The 19,856-nt window shown below is 38.4% G+C and overlaps 1 protein-coding gene and 1 long non-coding RNA gene across 2 annotated transcripts in view; one reads left to right on the top strand and one right to left on the bottom strand.

Annotated features, from left to right (window-relative positions):
* Nucleotides 1-1,021: 1,021 nt before the first annotated feature.
* LOC139178020 (BTB/POZ domain-containing protein KCTD3-like) lies at nt 1,022-12,970 on the bottom strand. The gene is made up of 3 exons (XM_070774820.1): nt 12,861-12,970; nt 12,403-12,531; nt 1,022-2,924 (listed from the first exon to the last, which is right to left on the bottom strand). Exons 2-3 carry the CDS (start codon nt 12,404-12,406, stop codon nt 2,194-2,196), a joined length of 735 nt encoding a protein of 244 aa, XP_070630921.1. The 5' UTR covers nt 12,407-12,531; nt 12,861-12,970; the 3' UTR covers nt 1,022-2,193.
* Nucleotides 12,971-13,113: 143 nt separating this feature from the next.
* LOC139178021 (uncharacterized) overlaps nt 13,114-19,856 on the top strand; it is a 229,430-nt gene continuing 222,687 nt past the window's right edge. The window contains exon 1 of the long non-coding RNA XR_011562453.1: nt 13,114-13,204. This is a non-coding gene — a long non-coding RNA (uncharacterized lncRNA). The remainder of the gene's footprint in view (nt 13,205-19,856) is intronic.

Below are 19,856 nucleotides of genomic sequence, written 5' to 3'. Positions count from 1 at the left end.
CAGTTCAGATAAGAAGTTCATTACCTTCAGTCTTGGCTGCTGCTTTTTCAAATATTCCTTTCATCTTTATAATTTAATGGAGATTTTCTGTCTCCATTCAAATCTTTTTCCTCCACCACTTTCCTCCCCAACAGAATCCAGTCTAAGAAATGCTACTTTACAGTAATTGTGCATCTCATGCTCTCCCAGTATTCTTATGGCTTAGAAGAAACATTTCCTTGTAAAGTGGTACTAAAAACATATAAAACACATCATGCTAATTTTTTTTTTGTATAAATTACTGTCCATCACTGGCTCAAAAGTTTATATAAAGCTAAACTTTATAACTCTGCATTTTTGCCTGTAGGAATTCACTCAATTTATTAGAAAACTTATGCCCACAAAAAACCTACACACCTGCACATGAATGTTCGTAGGAGTTTCATTCATAGCCGCCCATATGGCGAGAATTCCTTAGGCCTTTTAAAAGATGAATGGAGAAATTACCTGTGCTATGTCCATACAGTATTGTACTATTCACTAATAAAAAGAAATGCACTATCAAGTCATGTGAAAGCATGAATGAATCTTAAATGACTGTTGCTGAACGAAGAAGTCCGTCTTAGGATGTTATGGACTTTATGATTCTATGTACATGAGACTCCAGAATAAGAAATACTATAGAAATGGAAACCAAATCAGCAGTTGCTAGGGAAGTACACCTTCTCTCAGTCAAGTCTTGACATGACTGAGTCCTTTGAGACCAGGAACCTAAGGACTCAGCTAAGCTGTACCAGGTTGTCTGACCCACAGAAACTGTGAGATTAAAAAACATTCATTTTAAGCTGCAAAATTTGAGGTAATTTGTTATGCAGCATTATATAACTAATCCAGTCACATATATTTTATATAGTATTAAAATTGAGTCACCAGGTGAGCTTCTGCTTTTATTTTTTTTTATTTTTTATTTTTTTAGTCTTAATCATTTTTATTTGCCTTACTTGACAAATAATTACAAGAAAGTGTCTATGAAACCACTGGCAATATAATAAACTTTAAAGAATTTATTTTGACTTGACCCACTTATATTTCTCAGAATGGGAATATATACATTATTCATCAATAAATGCTTAATGCTTTAAATTTACAATTACCTTACTTGCAGAAATTTGGAAATCAATTAAATCAAAGTACAAAAGATTTTTTTGTTCTTATATTTAAAATAAAATTTCTATAGCAGCCAAAACCTTTAACCAAAAATTCAGAAGTGCAGTCTCTTAAGTTTAACAAAATGGCCACATTCTAATTTAATTATCTTCATTATTAACACAAGAAAAAAATATGGTGGCTCCTCAAACAAGGCAAATTAGTAATTGGTAGTTTTCTTTTCTGGGCACTCAAAACTGTCTTTATTTCATCTGTTCAAACAGTTGCTCCAACTTTAAAGAAAGTTTAAATGGATTTTTGACATTTAATATTGGTGATGCTTGCCAAGACTTAAGTACTCCAACAATGAGAATCAGAAAATGACCACAATTAAAATTATCCTAAAGGACTTAGTACTACACAGAGCAATCTGGTATTCAATAGTGTTTTTGAATTACATATTTTTCCACAAACATAGCACCTCATTAAATACCTGGTAAACCACTCTGCAGTCACAGTAAGGGTTGGGAGATTAAGTTCCAAAGAGAATTATGGAATTCATTAAACAGAACATTGCAAGACAAAGCTCAGGCAAAATCAGCATAAGGAATGCAGTCTGTTGATTCTCACACTCTAAGGGGATGGTCATCTATAATGGGCACCATCTTATTGAGACATGGTATTAATACTATGCTTCCAAAATCCAGAGTAGATAAACATGGAAATGGACTCCTTCTTTACAAATGATCTATTAAATGTGCCTGTAAAACTAAAAAAATTTTCCAAAAGATCAGATGAGATATGGTTATTTTATCTCCTTAACCCAGGTAATTCTGTCAAAAAGATGATACTAAATGAAGTCCAATCTTAACATGTAAAGTTTTGGTGTAAAAGCTAATTGAAATCCAGTAGAGTTTAACTCTCTTCTGAATAACGAAACTACTACTCACTTTGCTGAGTTGTCACAAGCTGTACTCTTGACCTGAAGAATCACTTTTCTTGTGCCGAGGAGAGGGCGCAGTCTTTGTAGGAGACGGGGATGCAGTACCAGGTGAGTCAGTTCCTCCATCAGACGTACTTGGTGAAGATGCCAAGTGAGGGACTTTCTTTCTTCCGAGGGAATCCTCCTCCTTCAAACCCTCCTTTCTTCCGTGACTCCACTTTATTTTCATTTTCATCTTCTGATGACCTTTTCTTGGATTCCAGAAAACCTTCGGCTAGTCTATGAACTTCCACTACACTATCTGATTGTCTCAAGCTTTTAACTTCTGTTCCAGGAGACTTCCTCTCAGACACATTACATTCCCCCGCTGCCGTCTTAACTTCGGCTTGTATTGGACCCAAGTTACCATTTTCAGGGACAGCTCTTTCTATGTTTCTGTTCAAATTCACAGTCTGGAAGTCCCTATAACTGTGAAAGCTCTCAGTCCTCCTTGCTCTTGCTAACAAAGGACTTTCTCTGTAAGGCCTAATGGAGCCATAAGTAGCTGCTTCGTGGATGGTTTCATGGTGCTGGAGCTGAAGACTAGAACTTGATTCGCGAAGACGGCTATGCTGAACCACAGAAGTTGCTGGACTGATATTAGGAGTGGCGCAGCGAGACGTGCTCAGGTCACACTGATCCAGTAATTTGAGTAGTTCTTCTTCAGTTGGACCACGTACATCCTTATCCTTGCTTTTGTTGACCATATCCATGGCAGTGGTCAGGTCCCACATCTGAATGCTGCCGTTGGTGTGGCCTGTGAACAAGTACCGCCTTGGCCTGGAGCCCATCCTGCTGGAGCCCTCACATTCTCTTACTGTAAATGAGGATAAGAAGGATGATATTGCAGTGCTGTGAAAATACTTTGTCCTGGCTCAATACATGTTAAGAGAATTATCATTGTATGTAGGACAGTTTGGAACCACACACGATACTACCTTTTCATTATAATCATACATTTCAATTTGAACTATATATCAAAGAAATGTCTTTGAAATAGGAGTTATTCTATTGCATTTTCAACTGATTTTCCCCTAAATTAGTGCTGACTCCAATCATTAGAAGAAGAAACAAAAATAAGATGTGCTTTTAAAAATGAAATAGGACAAAATAAATGTTTGGTACCACATTCTGCTTCCTCCTAGATGTGTCTACATTTAAACTTAACAGGACAATCTTCTTTCACATGGTTTATGCTAATTAAATGGAAAAGAGGAAAGGGATCTTTCTAGATAAGGAAGTAAAAGACTGCTATTCAGACTGAGAGGGAAATAAAAATCAAATAGCATCCAAGATAGTATAAAATGTCAAACCATAATTTGTCTGGTTCCTCATTCATAGCATGTTCAACACTGTTATCTCCACTGGGCTCTTTTCTGCACAAATGTGGCCCATTTCCTATACAGATATTTTCATTGCTACTGTTCCCCATATGCACAGATGAATCTTCACACCTTCTTATACTCATTTTGCCTCTTTTGGCATGTGTTCTATTTGCCTGCCATATGTAACCATCCTTGCAACAATTCCAGCCCCAATTTAAAGTTTGAAAAATATCTTTCCCCTCACTTTGCATTTCTATGCCTTTGGAACTTGGCAGAGAAGTCTGACTGATCTTCTTTTCCTTTTTTTTTTTTTTTTAGCTAGTTAATTTCAAAGAAGTATTTCCTACTACTTTTATGATTTTTGGCCCACTCTGAGTTTAGAGAACACAAAAATGTAGCAAAAGCATTAGAGAAGCTCTTTGTAGTACTGTGAGGGCAATCCTAGTAGACAGGTGGTAGCTTTGTGGGATGACTGGATTAGACCAGAAAGTTCTCATCCAAGACTTTCAGCTGCTTTTTCCCCTTTATTTTTGGCTGTGTTGGGTCTTAGTTGCTGAACGGGCTTTCTCTAGTTGCAATGAGCAAGGGGCTACTCTCTCTACATGTGGTTCATGGGCCTCTTTTTGCTGTGGCCTCTTGTTGCAGAGCATGGGCTCTGGAGCACAGGCTCAGTAGTTGTGGCCTATGGGCTTAGTTACCCCATGGCATGAAAAGCATGGAATCTTCCTGGATCAGGAATCCAGCCCATTGTGTCCTGCCTTGGTAGGTGAATTCTTAACCACTAGACCACAAGGGAAGTTCCAGCTGACTTTTGAATGTGTGAACCTCCTTTGGCTCAAGAAACATACAGCAATAAGTGATCACACAATGATGGTTTGTCACATGTGACATCTGATTTAACTCTAAAATTCATAGAATGGGCCTTGGAGAGATTGCCCTCAAACTAAAACATGGTTTCCTGATTTATCTGTTGTCTCTCTATGGACACAAGCAAACTATCCCATCAGTTTATATCACCCTTCATGTCACAGACAGGGACAAATATGTATGTCATTACTCTGTGTTGAGTCTCCTTTCTCCTCTTCTACACCATCTCCATTTTCTAAGACTTAGGTCAAGTACCGCTTCCTTCACAAATCCTTCATGATTACACCCACATTGATCTCAAGTTTTCTCATCTCCTGAAACATTCATTGTCTTTCTCTTTGTAGCTCTTAATTATAGACTCACGCATCCTGGAACACTCTTCCTTCGCTCCTGTGCCTGACAAGCACACACTTGTTATTAAGGACTCAGGCAAAGTGTCACCTCCTCCTTGAAGTCACCCTTGACCACTCCTACCCTCTAGCCCCCAAGGAAGTAAAGTGTCCCCTTGATGCTGCTCCCATAGCATCATCTAACTGAGAACAGGGCGTGTGTTCCTCTATTTGACAACATATCAACCTTGTCATGTTCCCATTGCAGACTGAATTCTTTCCAGTGGGCAGTTTCTTATGTTCAGCTCTGCCACACCAACACCTAGCCCCAGAGATGTACAACTAATAATCAACAAAATTCAATATACGGCTGATGAATTAATAAATGAGCACAAAATAAATGAATGAACATTAAGAATGAATTATTGCATTATGTGCATCAATAATAACCAATGCATATAAATTAATTCATTATGTGTACCAATTTATCAACTAATTGTGTGCATCAATCAATCATTATTTTTATCAACCTAGGACCATCAAAGAAATTAATAATTTGTATCAATTAATGATTATTTGCACATTTACTTCTTGCTGAAAAGAGGGGAGAAAATAAGCAGATAAGATACATATATGAACTCTCATATTTAACTGAGGGAGGAGATTTTGTTCTATTTACCCGTATAGACTGAATGCTTGTGTCCCCTGAAAATTCGTGTGTTGTAACCTAATCCCCAGCATGTTGGCACCTGGAGGTGGGACCTTTGGGAACTGATTAGATCACAAGGGCACAGCCTTCATGAATGAGACTAGTGCCCCATTGCACGCGTGCTCAGTTGCTACTCATGTTTGACTCTTTGTGACCCCTTTGGACTGTAGTCTGCCAGGCTCCTCTGCCCATGGAATTTTCCAGGTAAGAATACTGGAGTGGTTTGCCATTTCTTCCTCCAGGGGATCTTCCCAACCCAGGGATCAAACCTGTGTCTCTGGGGTCTCCTGCATTTCCTGAACTGGCAGGTGGATTCTTCACCACTGTGCCATCTAGGAAGCCCTTTGAAAAATGCCCTAAAAACCTCTCTTTTGTCTTCTACCATGAGAGGCCACGTCAAGAATCAACAGTCTAGGAACCAACAAGTGAGACTACATGAGACACTGAATGGTCTACCACCTTGTTCTTGGACTTCCTAGTCTCCACAAGTGTGAGAAATGAATTTCTGGTATTAGAAGCCACCCAGCCTGAATGAAGGCATTCAAAATTTGCATATTTTTAGCACAATATTTCTCATTATGAATATAAGTTTTTATTCAATTTTAAAGATGTTAGGAAGATAGAAAGGAAAATGAGGAAGAAATTACTAAGAGGAAAAATATCAACAAACCCAGTGCTTGAACCACAGTGGCTGTTATATTTTTTATAGGCTTTTGTGTAGTTAGTATCATGTTTTACCATTGGTAAGCTGTCATGAGAATAGCTACATAATATGCAGTATAATAACCTGTCACAGTTTAACTTATTGAAATTCACCAGCCAGGGACCGTGGGAAAACATGTGAGTGAAACAAAGATTATTTAGGTTCAGGCAGTGAGGGAGAGTGTTGAAGTTTCAAGGAGAATTTTGGAAGGGGTCTGTTAAAGGATTTGGTCTTGTGCTGGGTGATTCTAAGCAGGGCTTAAAGAAGAGGAAGCCATTTCTGAATTAGAAATCAGGGGACAATCAGGGATTGGTTAACTTGACAGTTTTTCTCTAGAAGGTGAGAAGATCAAAGCAATGCTGGTAGTCAATGGCAAATAAGTCGTAGTCACTCCAGTGTTAGTTGCTCAGCCGTGTCCTACTCTTTGCGACACAATGAACTGTAGCCTGCCAGGCTCCTCTGTCCATGGGATTTCCCAGGCAAGAATACTGGAGTGGGTTGCATTTCCTTCTACAGGGGAACTTCCTGATCCAGTGACTGAATCCATCTCCTGCATTGCAGGCATATTCTTTACCATCTGAGACACCGCTTGGGTTAATATAAAGAGGGGGCTGTTAGGTGGTTTTGTTGTTGCTGAGTGTCTCTAACGAGGTTTTACAAATAGCTGTGAAAAGAAGAGAAGTGAAAGGAAAAGGAAAGATATACCCATTTGAAGGCAGAGTTCCAAAGAAAAGCAACAAGAGATAAGAAAGCCTTCCTCAGTGGTCAATGCAAAGAAATAGAGGAAAACATTAGAATGGGAAAGACTAGAGATCTATTTAAGAAAATTAAAGCTACCAAGGGAACATTTCATACAAAGATGGGCACAGTAAAGGACAGAAATGGTATGGAGCATTAGATAGATATATAGATATATAGATATAGATAGATATATAGATATATAGATATAGATTAGATAGCAACAGAAGATATTAAGAGGAGGAGGCAAGAATACACAGAACTATACAGAAAAGATCTTGATGACCCAGATAACCAGGATGGTGTGATCACTCACCTAGAGCCAGACATCCTGGAATGTGAAGTCAAGTAGGCCTTAGGAAAAATCACTATGAACAAAGCTAATGGAGGTGTTGAAAATCCAGTTGAGCTATTTCAAATCCTAAAAGATGATGTGAAAGTGTTGGGCTCAATATGCCAGCAAATCTGGAAAACTCAGCAGTGGCCACAGGACTGGAAAAGGTCAGTTTTTATTCCAATCCCGAAGAAAGGCAGTGCCAAAGAATGCTCAAACTACTGGACAATTGCTTTCATCTCACACACTAGTAAAGTAATGCTCAAAATTCTCCAAGCCAGTCTTCAACAGTACATGAACTGTGAACTTCCAGATGTTCCAGCTGGATTTAGAAAAGGCAGAGGAACCAGAAACCAAATTGCCAACATCTGTTGGATCATTGAAAAAGCAAGGGAATTCCAGAAAAACATCTGCTTTATCAACTATGCCAAAGCCTTTGACTGCATGGATCATAATAAACTGTGGAAAATTCTTAAGAGTTGGGAATACCAGACCACCTGACCTGCCTCTTGAGAAATCTGTATGCATGTCAGGAAGCAACAGTTAGAACTGAACATGGAACAACAGACTTGTTCCAAATAGGAAAAGGAGTACTTCAAGGCTACATATTATCACCCTGCTTATTTAACTTATATACAGAGTACATCATGAGAAATGCTGGACTGGATGAAGCACAAGCTGGAATCAAGACTGCCAGGAAAAATATCAATAACCTCAGATATGCAGATGACACCACACTTACGGTAAAAATCACAGAAGAACTAAAGAACCTCTTCATGAAGGTAAAAGAGGAGAATGAAAAAGTTGGCTTAAAGTTCAACATTCAGAAAACTAAGATTATGGCATCTGGTCCCATTACTTCATGGTAAATAGATGGGGAAACAATGGAAACAGTGACAGACATTATTTTTTGGGGCTTCAAAATCATTGTAGACAGTGACTGCAGCCATGAAATTAAAAGATGCTTGCTCCTTGGAAGAAAAGTTATGACCAACCTAGATTAGTTGAGTTCAGTTCAGTCACTCAGTCTTGTCCAACTCCTTGGGACCCCATGGACTGCAGCATGCCAGGCCTCCCTGTCCATCACCAAATCCCAGAGTTTACCCAAACTCATGTCCACTGAGTTGGTAATGCCATCCAAGCATCTCATCCTCTGTCATCCCCTTCTTCTCCCACCTTCAATCTTTCCCAGCATCAGGGTCTTTTCAAATAAGTCAGCTCTTTGCATCAAGTGGCCAAAGTACTGGAGTTTCAGCGTCAACATCAGTCATTCCAATGAATATTCAGGACTGATTTCCTTTAGGATGGACTGGTTGGATCTCCTTGCAGTCCAAAGGACTCTCAAGAGTCTTTTCCAATACCACAGTTCAAAAGCATCAGTTCTTCTGTGCTCAGCTTTCTTTATAGTCCAACTCTCACATCCATACATGACCACTGGAAAAACCGTAGCCTTGACTAGACGGACTTTTGTTGGCAAAGTAATCTCTCTGCTTTTTACAATGCTGTCTAGGTTGGTCAAAACTTTCCTTCCAAGGAGTGAGTGTTTTTTAATCTCATGGCTGCAGTCACCATCTGCAGTGATTTTGGAGCCCCCCAAAATAAAGTTTGTCACTATTTCCACTGTTTCCCCATATCTGACCAACCTAGACAGCATTGTAAAAAGCAGAGACATTACTTTGCCAACAAAGGTCCGTCTAGTCAAAGCTTTGGTTTTACCAGTAGTTATGTGTGAATATGAGAGCTGGACTATAAAGAAAGCTAAGTGCCAAAGAATTGATGCTTTTGAACTGTGGTATTGGAGAAGACTCTTGAGAGTCCCTTGGACTGCAAGGAGATCCAATCAGTCCATCCTAAAGGAAATCAGTCCTGAATATTCATTGGAAGGACTAACGCTGAAGGTCAAACTCCAATACTTTGGACAGCTGATGCGAAGAACTGACTCATTGGAAAAGACCCTGATGCTCAGAATGATTGAAGGTGGGAGGAGAAGGGGACGACAGAGGATAAGGTGGTTGGATGGTATCACCAACTCGATGGACATGAGTTTGAGTAAGCTCTGGGATTTTGTGATGGACAGGGAGGCCTAGCGTGCTGCAGTCCATGTGGTTGCAAAGAGTCAGACATGACTGAGGGACTGAACTGAACTGAGTGTCCTTGTATCTGTCTTGTTTCACACTTGTCATAGTCACACCTTTCTGATCAATGCTGATGTTTTGTTTGTTAATACTGTAGCTCTAACTGCCCACTGCCAGGACTGATTTTCACTTTCTGAAATGATTTGCTTATTATTGGACTTTGAGTTTTCTACTTTTTCAATTCTCTGATGTGATAGGTTGAACAATATTATAAATATAGCTGTAAGAAGATAAGAGCCCACAGATGACAATTAGTATCAAGTTGTGGTCATTTTCCCTTAGTGTCTCTATTTCTGTTATTTTCCTGCTAAATTGCAATGAACCCATTTGGACCATCAACAGTAACATATGATACTGTATCTCCATCATTACTGTGGATTGAATATTTTAAAAAAATATTTATTTAACAGCCAAAAGTGGAATGCAATTTTTAACTTGAGTTTATCTGACTATTGGTGAGGTTGATTTTCTTCTGTTTCTTTACAGGTATCTAAAAGATGATGCTGTGAAAGTGCTGCAGTCAATATGCCAGCAAATTTGGAAAACTCACCAGAGGCCACGGGACTGGAAAAGGTCAGTTTTCATTCCAATCCCAAAGAAAGACAATGCCAAAGAATGCTCAAACTACCACACAATTGCACTCATCTCACACGCTAGTAAAGTAATGCTCAAAATCCTCTAAGCCAGACTTCAGCAATACGTGAACCGTGAACTTCCTGATGTTCAAGCTGGTTTTAGAAAAGGCAGAGGAACCAGAGACAAATTGCCAAAATCCGCTGGATCATGGAAAAAGCAAGAGAGTTCCAGAAAAACATCTATTTCTTCTTGATTGGCTATGCCAAAGCCTTTGACTGTGTGGATCACAATAAACTGTGGGAAATTCTGAAAGAAATGGGAATACCAGACCACCTGACTTGCCTCTTGAGAAACCTATATGCAGGTCAAGAAGCAACAGTTAGAACTGGACATGGCACAACAGACTGGTTCCAAATAGGAAAAGGCGTACGTCAAGGCTGTATATTGTCATCTTGCTTATTTAACTTATATGCAGAGTACATCATGAGAAAGGCTGAGCTGGAAGAAGCACAAGCTGGAATCAAGATTGCCGGGAGAAATATCAATAACCTCAGATATGGAGATGACACCACCCTTATGGCAGAAAAGTGAAGAAGAACTAAAAAGCCTCTTGATGAAAGTGAAAGTGGAGAGTGGAAAAGTTGGCTTAAAGCTCAACATTCAGAAAACTAAGATCATAGCATCCGGTCCCATCACTTCATGGGAAATAGATGGGGAAACAGTGGAAACAGTGTCAGACTTTATTTTTCTGGGCTCCAAAATCACTGCAGATGGTGACTGCAGCCATGAAATTAAAAGATGCTTACTCTTTGGAAGAAAAGTTATTACCAATCTAGATAGCATATTGAAAAGCAAAGACATTACTTTGCCAACAAAGGTCCGTCTAGTCAAGGCTATGATTTTTCCAGTGGTCATGTATGGATGTGAGAGTTGGACTGTGAAGAAAGCTGAGCGCCAAAGAATTGATGCTTTTGAACTGTGGTGCTAGAGAAGACTCTTGAGAGTCCCTTGGACTGCAAGGAGATCCAACCAGTCCATTTTGAAGGAGATCAGCCCTGGGATTTCTTTGGAAGGAATGATGCTAAAGCTGAAACTCCAGTACTTTGGCCACCTGATGCGAAGAGTTGACTCACTGGAAAAGACTCTGATGCTGGGAGGGATTAGGGGCAGGAGGAGAAGGGGACAACAGAGGATGAGATGGCTGGATGGCATCACCGACTCGATGTACATGAATCTGGGTGAACTCTGGGAGTTGGTGATGGACAGGGAGGCCTGGTGTGCTGCAATTCATGGGGTCCCAAAGAGTTGGACACGACTGAGTGACTGAACTGAACTGAAAATTATTTTGGAGAATGGTGAAACATGTGTCTCTGAGATATTACTATGGCAGGTATTATTATCCATTCTATTTGTTAACATGCATTTTCCTGTACAGAGTAGCATCTTTGGACAGTTTTGGCATTTATTTTTTGAAACTAAACTGAATATTTTATAATTTTAGAAATAGTGTTTTAGCAGACAAAATACTTAATTCCTACAGGGCAAACATTTCAACTATTGACAGAAATCACAATAATTACATTGTGAATGAGTGAATGAATAAGAAAAATATTATAATCAATTAATAAGATGCCAAGTCTCCATTGTTGAAGTACATGCTTCTTTATGTGATTGGCGTACATAGTTTCCAAACTGAGATGACTGTTTAAGTTGATAAATTTGTGGTTATTTCTTATCTAACAATAAAAAATACATTAGTTTTCTGTTTCCTAAGTATTTTTGATTGAAATTCTATATGAAAAAATAAAATAAGTTTCTGGAATAAGAGCTTGTGTCCATGATGCATGTATTTGAAATTTTGTTTTATGTAATCTTGGTTTCAGTTCAGTTCAGTCGCTCAGTCGTGTCCAACTCTTTGCGACCCCATGAACCGCAGCACACCCAACCTCCCTGTCGGTCACCAACCCCTGGAGTTTACCCAAACTCTTAAGTGAGCATAATAAAACTCTAGATACCAAGTATATTGTTATAAATACCTATTAGATGACATAATCCATAGGTAAATGAGAATTTCTAAATGCTAACATTTCAACTCTACATCTTCCCCAAAATTGACCTATAAAATTAACTGAAAAATACAATCTGGTTATATTTCTATATAATTTAGTTATAAACATAACAAAGTTAAATAGTAGAAGTCCTAAATTTACTCTATATTCCTCTTTATCAGTAATTTTGTCCTGACTTTTATATCTAAGTATAACATTTGGAATAGTAGTGAAAATGTACTCAATACTAAAATTGCTTAAGTTTTACTTTAAATATTTTATTATTTTAAATATTGAAGCATAATATTTGAAATAAAGCCTAATGTCAAATATACACACCACATATATGCATATTTTATGTACATAAATGTAATTATATACTTTAAACATATGTATGTATGTATGTTATTATGTTTATATATAGTAAGCAATCTATGATATCTTTGGAAATGTAAACAGTTGTTTTCCCTCTGATTCTGAAGCCTAAGCCCCACCGAATCCCTAGCTCTGAGTATGATAAGCTTTACTCACTCATGACAATCTTGCAGCTTCAATCACGTCCTTCACCCAGTAACTGCATCCATTATGTTGTCCAGTTGTTTCCCCATAATTATTTTTCAAGTCATTTCCAGAGTACTTCATAAAACATTTTTAAGGCCACTATATAGAAACAGATAATAAATTAATTCCATTTTTAAGGGCTTTAAAAATGTAGTGTTACTTTAAGCTGCCATCAGTTTTATACTACTGCTTTAGCAGAGGGAGGCATAATACACAGTGTTTTTGTGTTTTTAAGATAAGGGTTTCACTGTTGTAATCTAGGAAAAAAGCTGCTATACAACAGTGAAGTCTTTTTTTTTTTTTTGCATGAGGAGGAGAAAAAAGAGACCTTACCCTTCCCTCTCCCATATGCTTCAACTTTCATGTCTGTTTTGCCCTGTATTTCATTAACATTATGATTAATGAAAGCTCTCCTGAATTTCAAATACCTTGAAAAGTAGCCAGTGCCTGCTCTTCCGAGGCCACGTTGAAGATAAATAACAATAAAAACAGGGTGATCCAGGCTTTTGAAGTCTTTAAAGACAACCGTCACTGTGATCTTTGTACCACTTTTGCAGAAAGGAGAACATTTCACATTTCTGGCGCTACTAAGGACAGCACAGCAACTGAAAGAAAGCGTGAATTTCTGGGAGCAGCATCAGGACACAGGACTCCTGCTGAGCTCACCAGCTCCTTGCTTCGCACAGCTGCCTTCTCAGCTGGGGGTTTCAAATCAGCACTGTGAGGAAAGACAGAAATGACCATGGTGCATTTGCCTCACTATGAGAAAAAGGTAATGTTCAATTAACGCTTCAGCCTTCTGTTTTCCAACTGACTTATTTCTGTCTTTTATGTGCATGTTTTGCTTTGGGTCTTTTTGTTGCTGCTGTTGTTCCTTTTCATTTTATGAAATAAAACCCTTAAACTAAAAATATCTTTGTGCTTGCAGCTATGTATGCAAGGATCCTGAAATTCTCATGGCTTTGCTGAGATCAATGAGTTGGAGGAATCATAGTGCTTTTAAAAAAGTATATTAAAACCCAGTGAATATTAACATTCCTGTTCACTAGCTAAGCTTGCATGTAACTGTGAAAATATCACAAGTGAACAAATACAGTCTGCTTTAGAAGTATTTCCACAAATGCAGCATCTGACTTGTTGAGAATGCATTTATTTACCTTACCTGCTGCTCTGCTGTAGAATTGTGTATGCTGTGGTGTTAATGGTGAGCTCTGCTTTGAGGTTGGCTTGAATACTGATTATAGAAAGAGTTAATTTTAACAAAGCAATGTTTTTAATCTTTCAGCCACAAATAAATATATTATTTTCCTTCACATTTGTTACAGACTGTACTTGGAATTGCATAGATAAAAATTAATAAGCATGATTTTATTGAATAGTATTCTTCACAGTTCTTCATTCTTCACAGTGTTACTTCATCTCTGTTCTTGGAGATGAACACACTAGGGTTCTTAGTTGTACTCTTTTTTTTCTCTTTGAGAACAGTGTATTTTATAAGACCAGAATGATAGGTGGCTCAGACTGTAGAGAATCTTCCCGCAATGGGGGAGACCTGGGTTTGATACACAGGTTGGGAAGATCCCCTGGTGGAGGGCATGGTAATCCACTCCAATATTCTTGCCTGGAGAATTCTATGGACAGAGGAGCCTGGCAGGCTACAGTCCTTGGGGTTGCAAAGAGTCAGGCACAACTGAGTGACTAAGCACAGCACAGTCATCTGTGTCTGTGTGCGCTACATTTTATGAATTTCTTCTCAGATTTTCATTAGCCTTCTGGTTAAAAATATGGTTGCTTTTGAGCCTGAACAGCATTCTTAAGAAGGAATTTCAGGGAATGGATGTTCATTGGAAACATCAATATAGTTTTATTTTAAGATTTAGACCAAAATATTGATCATGACCACTTTAGTAATTGTTCAATATATAATTTGATCAGCAATTCATTTTACAAATATTTATGTACCAGGTGTTGGGCTTGGCAACAGAGGCAATAAGACAAGGGTGTGGTTCTCACTCTCAAGATCTTTATTATCTAAATCTTTTAATCAGTGAGCTATTTTCTGAAGAGGAATCTGATATTTAAGTTTTTTGTGGTACAGCTCATGTTGGAGGAAAGTTTAAAATAATTTATTGAATTTCACTTCAAAGTAAAATATTTAAGTAGTAGACAGTCTATAGGGGATTTAATTTTCACCTATTTAGACAACAACTATTTATTGAATGACTCTATTGTATCAGGAACTTTTGTAAACACTTGGTCTATAGCAGCAAACAAGCCAGAGAGCCTCTCTATGGGGCTGACTTACATCCTAGCAGGCACGAAGAGGAAGCGTGAAATTTTGACTTGTTTGTAGAAGCACAAAAAGGCAAAGTGACTGAGAAGCTGAACCTGCTGACTTGATACTCTTGTGATTCATCCAGCTCGCTTGCTTTTCATATTGGACAACGCTATCCCAAAGGAAAAGAAAGAGCTTCTACAAGTATGTATACAAACTTTCAAAAGACTCAGAAATGACTTTAAAGACAAACAATAGTAGTTTGTACTAATATGGTTCTTCCTAGAGCCTATTATGCAGAGTGAAGTAAGTCAGAAAGAGAAAAACAAATATTATGTATTAACACATACATATAGAATCTAGAAAGATGGTACATACTGACGAACCTATTTGCAGGGCAGCTATGGAGACACAGATGTACAGAACAGACTTTGGACACAGTGGGGAAAGGAGAGAGTGAGATGAACAGAGAGAGTAGCATTGAAACATGTATACTGTTGCTGCTACTGCTAAGTCGCTTCAGTCAAGTCTGACTCTGTGCAACCCCATAGACGGTAGCCCACCAGGCTCCCCCGTCCCTGGGATTCTCCAGGCAAGAACACTGGAGTGGGTTGCCATTTCCTTCTCCAATGCGTGAAAGTGAAAAGTGAAAGTGAAGTCGCTCAGTTGTGTCTGACCCTCAGGGACCCCGTGGACTGCAGCCTTCCAGGCTCCTCCATCCATGGGATTTTTGTGTAAAATAGATAGCCAGTGGGATTTTGCTGTATGACACACGGAGCTCAAATCTGGTGCTCTGTGACAAATTGGGGGGGAGGAGGTTCAGTGGGGAGGGGACATATATTGCCTATGACTGATTCATGTTGATATATTGCAGAAACCAACACAATATTATAAAGCAATTATCCTCCAATTAAAAATAAATAAATTAAAAAATATTGTTCTTCCAAATGTAGTGTTATGAACATGTGCAAAAGTTATTTTACATTATTCACACAGTGTAGTGATTTTAATTTTGGGACACTCATAAGTACTTAAGTTGGTTAGCAATTTTGTTGTTCAGTCGCTCAGTCATATCCGACTCTTTGCAAGCATTCCAGGCTCCCTGTCGTTCACCATCTCCCGGAGTTTGCTCAAATTCATGTCTGTTAAGTCAGTGATGCTATCTGATCATCTCTTCCTCTTTTGCCCTCTTCTCCTTTTGTCTTCAGTAGTTACCCTAGAACTTTCCCTTGGTCTACACCTAGCAAAACACACAGGTTTGTTTTTTTTTTTTGGCTATGCTGGGTCTTTGTTGAGGTGTGTGGGCTTTCTCTAGCTGCAGCTCGTGGGCTTCTCTTGTGAAGCACAGACCCTAGAGTGTGCTGCTTCAGTAGTTGTGACCTGCAGGCTTACCTGCCCTGGAGCAGGTGGGGTTGTAGTTCCCCAAGCAGGGATAGAACTTGTGTCCCCTGCATTGGAAAGCAGATTCTGTACCACTAGACCCCCAGGGGATCCTAACACACAGATTCTTAATATCCACTGACATTGCTATACCCTCTTTGCTGGCTGCCTCGGTTACTAGTGAAACCTATTCACTGAGTGTGCTTCTGGGACTCCACACAGAAGACATCTGGAAAACTTTTATATTCAGCTTCATATCATTTCTCTTTCTCATTTGGACTACCTCATTTTTCTATTTTCAGATTGCAGTGGAATGCATTTTCTCTAATTTCTTTCCTGAGTTATTTGAGTCTTTCCTGCTTTCTTTTTATCTTCTATTTGTATGTATGTATGATCCATCTCCCTGGAGGAGGAAATGGCAACCCACTCCAGTATTCTTGCCTGGGAAATCCCATGGACAGAGGAGTCTGGCAGGCTACAGTCCATGAGTTGCAAAGAGTCAGACATGACTTAGCGACTGAGCACATCATCTATCTATTTGTCTGTCATCAACCTAAAAATAAGCATTTAACCTTTGAACTTACCTTCAGGTATTTCAGATCTATTTCTCCATTGTCACTTCTATTATAGCTGTTGAAAAACTACGTTCTCAAGTGTCTGGATTCTGTTGCAGTGAGAGTGGCCATGTTCTTTAGATCTGAACACCTAGACATGAGCATGAACTTGCCAACACCTTTATGAAATATTCTGTCTACTTGATATAAGGGAAAGATGCTTTGCATGGCTTCTTTTCTCTTCCTTCTTGAAGGCAGACTGGGATGCCAAAAGCTTCTGCAGCCATTTTGTGACTATGAGGAGATAAATATGAGGAAATCCTGAGAGAATTTCAGAAATGCCAGCTATAATATGCTAAAACCACTGAACCAATGCCAGCTGCCTCTCTCAAGACTCTGTTAATGTCAAAAAGATAAGCCAGTATTTGCTAAGTCACTCTAATGCTGTTTCTCCTTACTTTTAGTTGGAAGCATTTCTAACAGATGCTGCATGTATAAATAATTTATAGAGGTTGTTGAAAGTTGAGCATTGTGTTATAAACTATAACAGTTAACAATAAAGGTAAAGTAGAATTCTTATCTTCAGGAACTTTATGGTGAACATTTTATATGATAAGCAAAAAAGCATCAAGAGATTTTCTGATATTTGTCCAAGGTCTGAGATCAATTTGTAATGGCATGCTTTTTACTGGTTCTTGATGTGATTTTCTCATATGTAAAATAGTAGATTGCATTATTTCTGAGGTCCATTGCATATCTAAACTTATAACTTTATTACAATAAAATGTATTTTAAATCTATGGATTTACAACACTACCTGTTGAATAACATTTTAAAATTTAAATTCCTTGGATATTTCTGGCATGAAGAAATCATTATGCTTTTACTGTTCAAGCTTAGAATTCTGTTCATTCTATATTGAAAAACTGAACTATGAGTTTGAACTTTTTGACATACCACTATCCACTCTAAAAGTCCAATTTATTTGAAAATGAAGGTGTTAGTTGTTCAGTTGTGTCTGACTCTTTTCGACCCCGGAGACTGTAGCCTACCAGGCTCCTCTGTCCATGGAATTTTCCAGGCAAGACACTGAAGTGGGTTGCCATTTCTTTCTCCAGGGGGATTTTCCAGACCCAGGGATCGAACCTGGGTCTCCCACATTGCAGACAGATTCTTTAACATCTGAGCCACCAGGGAAGCCCAATTTATTTAGTAATTACCTACTGAAATTAGCATAAAACGATATCTAGAAACCTCCTTTAAGAATAATTTTTCCCAGTGCAACCCCTTCTGACCTCATTAATCCCTGCCCCCCCTTTTTTGAATACAAAATCCAGACAAAATAATTTACTATTATGAAGTTATAACTGACATATTAGTTTTTCCAACCCTTTTGTGATATGTGTGTGTCATTGTATTAAATTGGCATAAAGATGTTTCACTGATATCAAGGAAAATGTTCTCAAATTGCTTTGGGGGGAGCAATAAAGCATAACAAAATGTTACTTTACTATTTAAAAGACTGTATGGAGAAATGCATATTATAGGGGAATTTATCATGAACAACACTGATTTCAAGATCTATTTTATATTTTCAACTCATTTTGTAATAATACGGGGTTATGCAAGCTCATCAAGTGCCAGTGGCTCGAACCAAGCCTTTTTTGGCCGTGATAGGTTGACACTGAACTCAGATTTGTAATTTGGTTGTTGTTGGAAACTGAGATGTGAAAAGAAACTGTTACTGAAAATAGAAAACAAGTAACATAGAGACAATACAGAAAGGAGAGATTTGATAGAAAGCTAAAAGCTTTACTGCAGAAAATGAAAAGAAATAGAAATGAAAATATATCTGTGTGTTGTGTACATGTATATATGTGTGTGTGCTTGTGTGTCTGCATATGCAGGCATGTGGGATAATTAGAGAAAGGGACTGTATTTACATCTATATGGAGCTTGTTTACTTTTGATGAAATGAGGAAACTATCACCAGATAATTGTTACCACCTCTTGCTTTCCAGAGTAACATGCAGTCCATGAACTGGAGAGCTGACCTGATACTTAAAAATGAGGGTTTCTTGCTTTCTCTGAAGCAACATAGCATCTCTGGGTGGTATTCGAGGATAAAGCAAACAGAGATGCCTTTTCTTTACATGCTGGAAACAGTCATCCCTGTTGCCAAGGAAACATCTTCAGGCGGCAAGGGTCACCTTTGGAATCAAACGGAAGACTTCAAAAGCAGAGCAATAGGAAACACCAAGACCTGAACTTCCTGGCAAATGGCTCCTGTTTTAAATGTTATTTTCCAACAAACACTTATGTGATTATTATGTACTGGGAAATAGGAAGGCTAAATTAAATGTGTACCAAGTCTGGTCCAGTATTTGCAAGCTTGGAAGCCTGTGGTTTTTGGTAGAGATGTTTTGAAAGGAGGAGTGAGTAGGATTCATATCTTAGACAATGGACAGACATTTGGATTTGGAAAAATAGAGCTGTGTTTGAGACTTCATTCAAAGAAAGTTTCTACTCATTAAGAAAATATAGATTCTTTATACATGCAAGCACATTTGATTATACTTTGTCTAAATTAGTGAGGTTATTATTTTACTTTCTAAGAATGTTTTGTCATATGTTAGTTTTGTGCAGATTTTGTGTTAATAATGTACAATTGTGTTCATTAATTTATTCTTCTATCAAATATTTATGAGTTCCTCCTCTGAGTCAGATACTATTCTCATGATGAGAAAGGAATAGAATATAGTCCCTATATTTAAGGTCTGTGGGACTCAGAAGATAGCTGTAGAAATAAACAATGGAATTACTTGCAGAGGAAGCACAGCAGGAGGCTTGTAATTCTTCCTGGAGAGGTGAGGAAAGGCTTTTGGGGAGAGAAAATGCTTGATCTTAGATTTGAAGGATGGATAAACATTGAACAGGGAGTCCAAGGTTGGAAGAACATTCTAAACTGAGACAACAGCAAATGCAAAGTACAGAGAGGTGAAGAACAGATTTCATTGGGGTGTATTCTGTTGATTGGAGGTCAGTATGTATTTGGGAATGTGTATGGAGATGAACAGTATTCTTGCCTGGAAAATCCCATGGATGGAGGAGCCTGGTGGGCTGCAGTCCATGAGGTCGCTAAGAGTTGGACACGACTGAGCAACTTCACTTTCATTTTTCACTTTCATGCACTGGAGAAGGAAATGGCAACCCAC

This window comes from Bos indicus, chromosome 20 (assembly GCF_029378745.1).
Source record: "Bos indicus isolate NIAB-ARS_2022 breed Sahiwal x Tharparkar chromosome 20, NIAB-ARS_B.indTharparkar_mat_pri_1.0, whole genome shotgun sequence".
In the NCBI taxonomy this organism is placed as follows: domain Eukaryota; kingdom Metazoa; phylum Chordata; class Mammalia; order Artiodactyla; family Bovidae; genus Bos; species Bos indicus.
This window is presented reverse-complemented; position numbering and strand designations above follow the sequence as displayed.